We start from the raw sequence: 13,249 nt of genomic DNA on the forward strand, positions 1-13,249 counted from the left end.
AAATGAAAGTAAGTCATTGCTTTTCAACCCTGCTTCCACAGAATTAAAAAAATAAATAAACTCATGAACTAGGCCTGGACAGAAATGATGGTACTCTTAGGCTATGCAGAAATGCTGCATATTTTTTCCGCTTCTCCGTGGCAGGAAAAATGCATGCGGATTTTATATGCGTTTTTCCCGCCAGATAGAAGAGTTTGTCAAGCGTTTTTGCATGCATGTCTGCATGCGAGTTATCAAGCGCTTTTCCAAGCGATTTTAGCATCACTTGGAAAAGTGCTTGACAACTTGGTCACATTATATAAATCCATGCAACCGGCATGGATTTATATAGTGTGATCAAGTAATAGTAAAAAAAAAAGAATAAGAATGCTACAAAATAAAAAATAAACATTATACTTACCTTCCGATGGCCCGCGGTCTCCTTCTCCGCTCCGTCCGGTATGTTGGGCGGCTCGTGGTTGTGTAAAAGGACCTGCCATGACGTCATCGAGTCATGTGACAGGTCACGCGACTGCGACGCCAGTGGTCGCGTGACCTATCTCATGACTAAATGACGTCATGTAAGGTCCTCACACCACCGCGAGCCGCCCAACACACCGGACGCATCGCTGAGGAGGCCGGGGGCCATCGGAAGGTAAGTATAATCTTTATTTTGTATTTTAAATTCTTTTTTTTACAGGTACTATGGTACCCGGGTCTGGAGGAGAGTCTCCTCTTCTCCAGACCTGGGTATCATCCGCACATTGAATCGCTTCATATCCGCATGTGCACATGTAGTGATGCGGATATCAAGCCTTTCAATGCAAGCCAATGGCCGCAATTACGCTGCGTGTCTGCAAAATTAATGGACATGCTGCGTATTTTTCCGTAATGATAATCCGCAGCGGAAATTTCCACAGCATGTGCACAGCACATTCGGATTATCATTGGGGACCATGGGGCACGTATTACCAAGCATTTTTTAAGTGTTTTCGCTGCGGAAATTCCGCGGCAAAAACGCTTGAAAAATGCATAGCGGGAACGCAGTCTTAACTTAATATTTTGTTGAACAACATTTGAGGCAATCACTGCAATCAAACGATTTCTGTAACTGTCAATGAGACTTCTGCACCTCTACACAGGTATTTTGGCCCACTCCTCATGAGCAAACTGCTCCAGTTGTCTCGAGTTTGAAGGTTGTCTTTTCCAGACGCCATGTTTCAGCTCTTTCCAAAGATGCTCAATAGGATTTAGGTCAGGGCTCATAGAAGACCACTTCAGAATACTCCAATGTTTTCCTCTTAGCCATTCTTGGGTGTTTTTAGCTGTGTGTTTTGGGTCATTATTCTGTTGCAAGACCCATGACCTGCGACTGAGACCAAGCTTTCTGACACTGGGCAGCACATTTCAAGACACCCTGTGCCAGATGCAGCAAAGCAGCCCCAGAACATAACAGAGCCTCCTCCATATTTCACAGTAGGGACAGTGTTCTTTTCTGGATATGCTTCATTTTTCCGTCTGTGAACATAGAGCTGCTGTGCCTTGCCAAAAACTTCCATTTTTGTCTCATCTGTCTATATGACATTCTCCCAGAAGCTTTGTGGCTTGTCAACATGTAGTTTGGCAAATTCCAGTCTGGCTTTTTTGTGATTTTTTTTTTCAACAATGGTGTTCTCCTTGGTTGTCTCCCATGAAGTCCACTTTGGATCAAACAACAACGGGTGGTGCGATCTGACACTGATGTTCCTTGAGCTTGAAGTTCACCTTTAATCTCTTTAGAAGTTATCCTTGGCTCCTTTGTTACCATTCGTATTATCCGTCTTTTTGATTTGTCATCAATTTTCCTACTGCGGCCATATCCAGGGAGGTTGGCTACAGTCCCATGGATCTTAAATTTCTGAATAATATGTGCAACTGTAGTCACAGGAACATCAAGCTGCTTGGAGATGGTCTTATAACCTTTACCTTTAACTTGCTTGTCTATAATTTTCTTTCTAATCTCCTGAGACAACTCTTTCCTTGGCTTCCTCTGGTCCATGTGAAAGACGAAAACTACAGCTGAGCAAAAAGAACATAAAGGCTCATCTCAATTTTGCTCGAAAACATCTTGATGATCGCCAAGACTTTTGGGATAATACTCTGTGGACTTACGAGACAAAAGTTGAAGTTTTTGGAATATGTATGTCCCATTGCATGTGGCATAGAAGTAACACAGCATTTCAGAAAAGGAATATCATACCAACAGTAAAAGATAGTGGTGGTAGTGTGATGGTCTGGGTCTGTTTTTTTGCTTCAGAACCTGGAAGACTTGCTGTGGTAAATGGAGCTATTAAATCTGCTGTCTACCAAAAAATCCTGAAGGAGAATGTACGGTCATCTGTTCGTGACCTCAAGCTGAAGCGCTCTTGGGTTATGCAGCAGGGCAATGATCCAAAACACACCAGCAAGTCCACCTCTGAATGGCTTAAGAAAAACAAATTAAGACTTGAGATGCTGTGGCATGACCTTAAAAAGGCGTCTCATGCTTGGAAACTGTCCAGTGTGGCAGAATTACAACAATTTTGCAAAGATGAGTGGTCAAAATTCCTCCAGAGCATTGTAAAAGACTCATTGCCAGTTTGCAAACGCTTGATTGCAGTTATTGCTGCTAAGGGCCCAATCAGTCATTAGGTTTAGGGGGCAATCACTTTTTCACACAGGGCCCTGTAGGTCTGGATTTCTTTTTCCCTTAATAATAAAGACCTCCATTTAAAAACTGCATTTTGTGTTTACTTGTGTTATCTTTGAAAAAAAATTACATTTTTTTTGTGATCTGAAACATTTAAGTGTGACAAACATGCAAAAGAATAAGAAATCAGGAAGGGGCCAAACACTTTTTCACAGCACTGTATACAGAAATACAGTACATGCTGTCACACTCGGTTAAGGAGAGCCAACAGCCAGTCCAAGCATTGCATTGTGATCCTCTTCCGAGTTGTGCGGCCTTATGACTCTTCCCTAATATTGAGAACCTCAGCAATAATACATTTATCAACTATCCTGTGGATTGGTAAAATAAATTGTATATTGACAACATCTATAAAACTTTGAATCAACTTAATCTTTAAGGAATTTAAGCACATAAACAAGGCCAGATAATGGCAGATATTTTATTGTAAACTGCATAGCATTGCACATCATGTTCTTAAAAAAAAACCTTATACTAATAATATTATGATGATTATTTGTAAGTTATTGTCATTTCATAGAGTGATTCGTCTGATTCACGTCGTTTGAAGTTTCCTACATTGTAATAATCTTCATTACTTCTTTCATTAGTGATCTTCAGATCATCGGTATACACGTTCTCCTTGCCTATGACTATATCTAGCGTGCAGCGATGCAGGAATATGTACTGATCCTAGAATGGGGACACATAATTTTATGACCATCAGAACAAAACGTAAAAGGTTTCTCCAGTTCTATGTAAATAAAGCGTGTGTTGTATATGATGAGGAACAAACAGAGAAAAGGTATAATAGAAACAAATGCACCAATTCTGCATTTATCACCCACTCCTGGTTTTGGCTCCCACCCCTGAGAAAAAATACTGACCGAATACTGATCAAATACCGATAGTGGGGCTGTGGCCTTACAATGAGGCCCAGCCCCAGGGAGAAAATGAACTTAAATTCATCGACTTATATACTGTGAGCGGCGGCTGTAATCACTCCCCAGTACTTTGATTGACAGCTCAGTCTACACAGATGCACTGCAGACTGAGCTTTAAATCAAAATACCAGGAAGTGATAACAGCCACCACTCAGAGTATAGTTATCAATGACTGTAGCCGCTCTGTGCACACTCCTATGACTGAAAGCCAGTACCTCAGAATATAAGTTAATTTTCTCTAAAAAAAGTGGACGCGCTTTCAGTCAGGCCACCGGACAACATTTTAATGCTATTTACGTGCAGATTAACTCTATATCTGCAGGTAAATAGCGTTTTTTGAAGATATGACATATTCCCTTTAAGTATTGCATGCCTGACATTTAAAGGAATGTAATACATGATTGGACTGGGTCCACCAGAGTGGGAACTATCTTTTGTTATAAAAATTCAAGTGCAGAAAATGAACCAAGAATATAGAAATGAGATGTGACGGATAGATACCACACGTAGTATTGTGCTTGAGAAGCATCCAGCATCCAGGGGGGTTAACAGGGTGCAGCTAGGGGGGAGTGGCCAGGCCTGCCTCAGAGTGATTGAGGAGAGTCAGTTCTGAGTTGCGGAGCAAGCTGGAAAGATGCAGACTAGTGTTGAGCGAACATGCTCGACACTACTCGCTACTCGCCCGAGCATCACGCTACTCGGGATGTTCGGCGAGCACCGAGCATTTCCGGGTTACTCGGGCGGGAGCTCGGGTCTCCGCCCTGCATGTTTGGCGCTCTTTACAGAGCCAATGAGCATGCAGGGATTGCCAGCCAGTCACTGTAATGCCACAGCCATGTTGGTTGTGGGCATTACAGTGATTGGCTGGCCGCACAGCGTCACCTCGAGTATTTAAAACCGGGCGCTGCCATCTTGAACACAGATGGCTGGGATCAGACAGTGTAGGGACAGAGCTGCTGATTTAGGGAGAGATATATACTGCAAAATAGTTAGTGTAGGGTCTGTAAAGGCTGCCAGATCAAACAAACAGTCCTTCTCAGGACTAATATCCATCCCAGATATCAGGCAGGCAGGCAGGCTGTATAGGAGATGCAGTGGTTATACCAGCAAACGCTGCATTACAGTCCTGTATGCTCCTGTTGCTGAAATTGCTGGACTTAGCTCCAGGTCTCGGGGGCCAGGAAAAATCCTTTTTTTTTTCATCTAAATCCTCTTTTTTTTTTCCTCCTTCACACTGTACAAATACCTGTCTTATTAACCTTTTGGTGTCCCCCCCCCCAAGAAAAAAAGAAGTGTGCCTGTGACAGTTCAGACATAAATATATCTGTTGAAAATAGTTTGGTGTAGGCTAGAGAAACAGAAGTGTGGTTTTGCAGTTCCACGGTTCAAACCTCTGTATTATCCACTTTTGGGCCATTTGTATCGAAAAAAAAACAGTTTGAGTGTGTCGCTCACTGTTCAGCCGCAAATATATATATTTAAAAAAGTCTGGTATACACCAGTAAATTATAACTGTGTTTTTGCTGTTCCACGGTAAAAAATCTCTATTATCCTGCTTTTGGCATTTTTTGCCGTAAAAAAAAAACTAATAGTGTCTCCCTGATTTTTCAGACACAAATATATCTGTTGAAAATAGGCTGGTGTAGGCCAGAGAAACAGAAGTGTGGTTTTGCAGTTCCACGGTTCAAACCACTGTATTATCCACTTTTGGGCCATTTATATCTAAAAAAAAACAGTTTGAGTGTGTCGCTCACTGTTCAGCCGCAAATATATATATTTAAAAAAGTCTGGTATACACCAGAAAATTATAACTGTGGTTTTGCCGTTCCATGGTAAAAAATCTCTATTATCCAGCTTTTGTTATTTTTTCCATAAAGAAAAACAGTAATAGTTTCTCCCTGATTGTTCAGATTGTTTAAAAGAGTCGGGTGTAGGCTAGAGAAATAGAACTGTGTTTTTCCTCTTCCACGGTTCTAATCTACTTTTTATTACCCTTTTTCCATTGATAGTGCGAGTGTAAGCTATTTTACTTCCTTTACAATGGGCAAGGCGCATGGCAAGGGACGTGGAACTGGACGTTCTGGTGATGGTGCGTGCAGAGGACGGGGCCATGGCCAAGGTGAAAATGTGCCACAACCAACAGCCACATCTTGTCGCTCCCACTTCTTGACCAAATTACTAGGGAAGCACAGAACAACACCAGTATTGAGAACTGATCAGTGTGAACAGGTTATTAATTGGATAGCAGATAATACTTCCAGTTACCTGGGCACCACCACCTCCGGTCTGTCTTCCACACGGTCAAATCTTAGTAGCCGTGAGTCTCGACCGCATATGTAGCGCCCCGAGGGTTCGGCCGCTACAGGGGTATTGCACCTCTGCCAGAGGTGTGATATTCCACTCCCGGGTAAGGATGGAGTATGGACCAGGGCTCAGTTAGCTGCATGCAGCACACACACCCCATTTCTCAGGGACAGCTCAACGGTGCTCCCACTAGACATAAGTGCAGGCACGACCGACCATGTCCCTGCTGGAGTGGGGAGGGAGGGGTGGAACACCCAGTGCTGTAGGGGCAGATAGGGGGCGGTTTCTGAGCGTAGCTAGGAGCTCATTGGTTGCTGGTCACCTGGGCTCATGGCTAGAGGGAGGTATAAAAGGTGGGCACCATCTTAGAACAGTGTTCAGTGAGAGAAGGAGTGCAGCCAGAGAGGGCTGACCGGGAGCTGTGGCTCAGTCTGGGCCCAGCTCCAGAGGCAGGCCTAGGGAAGAGGCCGGAGCCTGACAGGAGAAGGAGAAGTGGGCCTGGAGAAGAGGCCAAGGGAAGGAGGAGAAGACAGAACAGGAGAGAAGGAGAGAGAGAGAAACAGAAGGGCTCAGGAACAAGAAGGTGGAAGGGACCCTAATAACCCACGAGAATCCAGGGTGAAGGGTCAGGCAGATTAAGGGTACCGGATCCCAAGTTGGTGGAGGAGAAACTACCCTCAGCCAAAGACCGGTCGTCGTGATCATATATTGGTGCGACACCTCATCAAACCTGCTAGGAAGGCACCATATAGGACAGCGGAGGACGGGGCCCACGTTTAACCGCACAGGTCCGCGGCAGCTGGACAAAAGTGGGTCACTGGTGAGGCAGGCCAGAGAAAGGATTAAAGGGGGTCCTGTGCCATGCTCCTGAACTGCCTGGGAGTTGACCGAGCCCCACACCTGGTGGACGCAGCACGGCTCGGGCGGTCACTGCCTGTACAGAAGTGACCTGGAGTACCTGAACTGTGAGTAAAAGACATTGGACTGCAGTACGTTGTCTGTGTGCTCTTTCGCTCCTCCAGCACTATCAGCACTGGGACTCTCACTACCATCACTCCCAGCATCCACTACACTGCCCTGGGGCTGCACTCTTCCCGTGGGGAGTCACATCACCTCAGCTGCACCCATCATCAGCCCCAGCGGACTGCCTTGCAGCGGCGGTTCCTAATAACCGCAATCCACGGGTGGCGTAGTCGGACATTATCTAAAGCACGTAGCAGACTACCATTGGCCTGACCACCCTGAGCCGCGGGACCGGGCCGCCACCACTACTACCCCCAACGTTCCCCTATCGCCCGGATCCGCGTGCCCCACGGCCCAGGGGGCGAGTCAGCTTTGGCGTAGTCGGCAGGATCGTGACCAACCCGCCACAAACGGGTATTGCGTGCCTGAAGAAGATTGTACATGTACCTTGAAAAGAAGTCTCCCGCCATTTCCAGAAGTTTCCCGCCGTCCGGAGTCGTTTCCCGCCATCCCGAGCCGATTCCCACCCTCAGACGCCATCTTGGACCGTTTCCCGCCATCCGCAGCCGCTTCCCGCCATCGGACGCCATCTTCGGGACGCCGCTCAGGAAGAAGAGGGGCGTGGACGCCGAAAGCGCACGAGATCCGAAGCTCCGCCCCACGCACTGACGCTGCGTAAGATCCTGGAAGGGAGGAAGAGCGACGCTGACGTCACAGGAGCGCGACGCCAGGTCCTCAACCCCGACGATCGACTGCGGAGCCGCGGCCTACGTAGGAAGATCATCGCAAGGTAGGCCACGGTCCACCAGGGGGGAGGAGGACACCAGGAACGGAGAGCAAGATGGCGGACCGGCAGCAGACCAAGCTGCCCAGCATCGGCAGTGCCCCAGCCGTCGCGGGCCCCGACCAGCGCCAGGAGAAGACGCGTGATGCAGGAGCGGTCGCGGGAGCAGGTAAGAGGAGTCTCCCTGTCCCGGACGCTGCCAGCGTCAGCCTGCTCCCGGGCCCCCTGGTGGAGCCGCCGATCCCGGGCGCTGCAAACATCGACCTGCTCCAGACCCCGCAACAAGCCCTGCTGCCGAGCCCTCCAGCCCTGGGCGCTGCCACCACCAGCCCGCGCCCAGGCCCAAAGTCGCACCCTCTGATCCCGGGCATCATCAACAGCGGCCCTCTCCAGGCCCGGTCGCAAGGCCTGAACTCCCCAGGCGCCAAAGGACCGTACGCCCTCCATGTCCATCGGCTTGCCGAGGAGGAACAGCAGCACTACGGCTGTGAGGAGAGCCAAGAGGACCTGGACGGGTCTGAAGAACCATATGAGGAGGAAGAAGGAGCATCAGGAGAACACTGTTACTAAGGAATGGTAAATTGAACTGTATATAGTTACCCATCAGGGTATGAGAACTGTTACTAGATTGAAGTGTGGTCCCCGTTGGGACTGATATAGGACTGTGTGAAAATTATCCCCTACATCCCCTAACAGGCTGAGGACTGTGAGCAGCCATTTCCCTTCCCAAAACCGGCCGAGGACTGGGAACGGCCAATCCCTTGTATATAGTTGCGCTTCTTAAAGCGCCCCCTACTGGTTTAATAAAAAGACTGCAACGTCTACCTCAAGGCAAATTTGCTGGACTGTTGCAACTTTAAGAAGAATGCACACCTGGTCGCAAGCTGCACCGCGACCATGAACCAAGAATACAAGAATGTGCTTTAATTAAAAATGTTTTAGATTTTATATGCTGCTAAATAGTAATGTGAAAGTTTTCTAGAATGTTTTATACAAAAGAGTTCCGGAAGTATTGAAAAGGTTTTCTATAATGTCTAGTGAAAAGAAAAGTGTGTCCCATAAAGGGAGTTGAACCGTAATGTCTGTTTCTAAATGTGAAAAGTTTTAAAAAGTTTTGCATGTCCTGTAATCAACTGTTTTTGCTCTTTTCCAGCCCGAGGACGTGCTGTGCTTTACCAGGGGGGAATGTAGCGCCCCGAGGGTTCGGCCGCTACAGGGGTATTGCACCTCTGCCAGAGGTGTGATATTCCACTCCCGGGTAAGGATGGAGTATGGACCAGGGCTCAGTTAGCTGCATGCAGCACACACACCCCATTTCTCAGGGACAGCTCAACGGTGCTCCCACTAGACATAAGTGCAGGCACGACCGACCATGTCCCTGCTGGAGTGGGGAGGGAGGGGTGGAACACTCAGTGCTGTAGGGGCAGATAGGGGGCGGTTTCTGAGCGTAGGTAGGAGCTCATTGGTTGCTGGTCACCTGGGCTCATGGCTAGAGGGAGGTATAAAAGGTGGGCACCATCTTAGAACAGTGTTCAGTGAGAGAAGGAGTGCAGCCAGAGAGGGCTGACCGGGAGCTGTGGCTCAGTCTGGGCCAAGCTCCAGAGGCAGGCCTAGGGAAGAGGCCGGAGCCTGAGAGGAGAAGGAGAAGTGGGCCTGGAGAAGAGGCCAAGGGAAGGAGGAGAAGACAGAACAGGAGAGAAGGAGAGAGAGAGAAACAGAAGGGCTCAGGAACAAGAAGGTGGAAGGGACCCTAATAACCCACGAGAATCCAGGGTGAAGGGTCAGGCAGATTAAGGGTACCGGATCCCAAGTTGGTGGAGGAGAAACTACCCTCAGCCAAAGACCGGTCGTCGTGATCATATATTGGTGCGACACCTCATCAAACCTGCTAGGAAGGCACCATATAGGACAGCGGAGGACGGGGCCCACGTTTAACCGCACAGGTCCGCGGCAGCTGGACAAAAGTGGGTCACTGGTGAGGCAGGCCAGAGAAAGGATTAAAGGGGGTCCTGTGCCATGCTCCTGAACTGCCTGGGAGTTGACCGAGCCCCACACCTGGTGGACGCAGCACGGCTCGGGCGGTCACTGCCTGTACAGAAGTGACCTGGAGTACCTGAACTGTGAGTAAAAGACATTGGACTGCAGTACGTTGTCTGTGTGCTCTTTCGCTCCTCCAGCACTATCAGCACTGGGACTCTCACTACCATCACTCCCAGCATCCACTACACTGCCCTGGGGCTGCACTCTTCCCGTGGGGAGTCACATCACCTCAGCTGCACCCATCATCAGCCCCAGCGGACTGCCTTGCAGCGGCGGTTCCTAATAACCGCAATCCACGGGTGGCGTAGTCGGACATTATCTAAAGCACGTAGCAGACTACCATTGGCCTGACCACCCTGAGCCGCGGGACCGGGCCGCCACCACTACTACCCCCAACGTTCCCCTATCGCCCGGATCCGCGTGCCCCACGGCCCAGGGGGCGAGTCACATACTCCTCCTCACCCTGATGCTCCTTCCTCCCACCATGCCAAGTGTCGTCAGACAGCAACTGATCCCACACTTGGACACTCTGAAGAGCTGTTCACTGGTCCATTTCCAGATTTGTGCCCCTCGCTTGCTCCGCTTGAAGTGGTGGAAGAGGAGATCCCATGTAGCGATGCCCAAATATTTGAACAGCCACGGCCACAGGAAGTCGACGCTGGAAATTTGTCACAAGAGGTGGACGATGACGAGACATAATTGCCAGGAAGTGAGGAGGAGGATCGTGGTGCGCAAGTGGAAGAGGAGGACGTGGTGGATGATCTAGTAACTGACCCAACGTGGCAGGAGGACATGCAGAGCGAGGCCAGCAGCACACAGGGTGAGGGAGGCAGAGTACCCCAACAGGCAGGAAGAAGCAGTGTGGTGGCCGCACACAGAAGGCAGGCAACAGTTCCCCTTAACACCAACACGAGGGACGTTGCCAATACAACCTGTAGGTCTTCCAGAGTCTGGAATTTTTTTAAAGACTCTGCTGATAACCCCAAAAAGGCCATTTGTACCACCTGCCATGCCAGCATCAGCAGGGGTGACAGAACTACCAGCCTGACCACCACCAGCATGATCAGGCACATGGCAGAAAAGCACCCGACTTTGTGGGGCGAACCCCAGGGTCCACGACCAGTGTCAACGGGTGTCACCACTGCTTCTTACGCTGTTGAGCGTGCAATAGAACCCCCTGTTGTGTGTGCAAGGCAATCCCCTGTCCATACTGCATGCAAAGATGCCCCCTCCTCTCAGTCTTCACTTGTTCTGGCAGTTTCTCAAGAAACAGCATCAACGTCCACGTCCACGTCCCACCGCAGCGTTCAATTGTCCATATCCCAGACCTTTGAACCAAAGCGGAAATTCGCAGCTAACGCCCCACAGGCCACAGTCCTAAATTTGCACATTTCACGACTGCTTGCATTGGAAATGCTGCCTTTTAGGCTGGTGGAGACGGAATCCTTCCGCAACCTTATGGTGGTGGCCGTCCCTCGGTACTCGGTCCCCAGCCGACACTATTTTGCCCGGTGTGCCATCCCCGCACTACAGAAGCACGTGTCCCAAAACATCTGCCGTGCCCTCAACAACGCAGTTACTGGGAGAGTCCACCTGACAACGGACACGTGGACAATTGCTTGTGGCCAGGGACGGTACATCTCCCTGACGGCACACTGGGTAAACATAGTGGGACCCAGTCGGACCTTGGGACGGAACACATCCTCCCCACACCGAGGATTGCGGACCCTATGTCGGTCAGAGTTGCCCCCACAGTGTACAGCTCCTGCGCATCATTCTCTTCCTCCTCATGTTCAACCTCCATCTCAGATATCACCACATCAGTTACAAGCTGGAAGCACTGCAGTACTGCCTCAGCCAAGCGGCAACAGGCTGTGCTGAAACTCATAAGGTTAGGTGAGAAACCTCACACTGCTTGTGAGTTGTGGACAGCTGTGAAAGAGCAGGCAGATCTGTGGCTGAGACCGCTGAACCTACATCCAGGCATGGTTGTGTGTGACAATGGCCGTAACCTGGTGGCGGCTCTGAGGCGAGATCACACACGTACCATGCCTGGCTCATGTGCTTAACCTAGTGGTTCAGTGGTTTCTTAAATCGTACCCCGAGTTGCCAGATCTACTCGTCAAAGTACGCCGCCTGTCAGCTCATTTTCGCAAGTCGGCTACAGCTTCCGCCGCCCTTGCTGTGTTGCAGCAGCGTTTGCAGCTTCCGTCACACCGACTGGTGTGTGATGTACCCACACGTTGGAACTCTACCCTCCACATGTTGCAAAGGATTTGTGAGCAGAAGAGAGCAGTTGTGGAGTACCAGCTGCAACAAGGCCGTCGATATTCAGGTCAGACTCCACACATAAGACCTCAGGAGTGGACCTGGATGTCTGACATATGTACCATCTTGACAAACTTTGAGGAGTCCACCAAGATGGTGAGTGGCGATGATGCCATCATTAGCGTCAGCATTCCACTTGTCTGTCTTTTGCTACGCTCTCTGCAAAGAATTAAAGAGGAGGCATTGCAGCCAGAGTATGATGAGATGGATCAAGAAGCCGTATCGGTCGATTACACACAGCCCAGCCTCATCTCATCCCAACGTGCATTGGGGGACAATGAGGGAGAGGAGGAGGAGAAGGAGGAAGAACAGGAGCTTGTATCATGCGCTGTAGACGGTAGTACCTGTCCAACTGTCATACCGTCGGTTCAGCGTGGGTGGCCTGAGGACAGGGGGGAGGAGGAGGAGAGCATGGTCAGTCGTCATCTTGGTGAGGACACGGAAGTCTTGCCCGTTACCAGTCTGACACGCATGGCTGACTTTATGTTACGCTGCCTTAACCGTGACCCTCGCATTGTCAAAATGTTGGGTGACAGTCATTACTGGTTGGTGACACTTCTAGACCCCCGCTACAATGAGTACTTTCACTCTCTTATTCCTGAGGTGGAGAGGTCTACAAAAATGGGGCAGTACCAGAAGGCCCTTGCTGCAGAACTGTTAAAAAAATTCCCATCTGAACACGCTAGCGGCAGAGGTCACAGTTCGTTGCCCAACCAAGGCGTACATGCGAGAGAGACGCAACTCCTATCCAGCAGAGGCAGGTGAACACTGTCAACATTCTGGGACAGTTTTCTCAGACCCTCCCTTCGGACAGACCCTGAGGCGCGGGGTACTCTCACAAGGAGTGGAAAGTTTCAAAAGATGGTGAGGGAGTACCTTGCCGACCATACCAGCGTCCTCCGTGATTCCTCTGTGCCTTTTAATTATTGGGTATCCAAGCTGGACACTTGGAATGAACTTGCTCTGTACGCCTTGGAGGTCCTGGCCTGCTCTGCCGCTAGCGTGTTATCGGAGCGTGTATTTAGTGCCGCTGGGGGAATTATAACTGTAAGCGCACTTGCCTGTCAACTGACAATGCTGACAAGCTGACCCTTATCAAAATGAAAAAGGGCTGGATTGGGCTAGACTTCTCATCACCACCAAATGACAGCAGAGTAACATAAAGTCAAATCCACTGTGTTATTTCGGGAGGTGTATTCA

General features: G+C 49.5%; 1 protein-coding gene across 1 annotated transcript in view; it reads right to left on the reverse strand.

Moving 5' to 3' along the window:
• Positions 1-864: 864 nt before the first annotated feature.
• Positions 865-13,249, reverse strand: part of LOC141173600 (receptor-type tyrosine-protein phosphatase eta-like) — an 88,833-nt gene continuing 76,448 nt past the window's right edge. The window contains exon 16 of the mRNA XM_073657899.1: positions 865-3,379. Within this exon, the coding sequence (XP_073514000.1) occupies positions 3,200-3,379 (180 nt within the window). The 3' untranslated portion in view covers positions 865-3,199. The remainder of the gene's footprint in view (positions 3,380-13,249) is intronic.

Source organism: Phyllobates terribilis, unplaced genomic scaffold (assembly GCF_046119375.1).
Source record: "Phyllobates terribilis strain yellow unplaced genomic scaffold, ASM4611937v1 Scaffold_13__5_contigs__length_258822181, whole genome shotgun sequence".
Lineage (NCBI taxonomy): Eukaryota > Metazoa > Chordata > Amphibia > Anura > Dendrobatidae > Phyllobates > Phyllobates terribilis.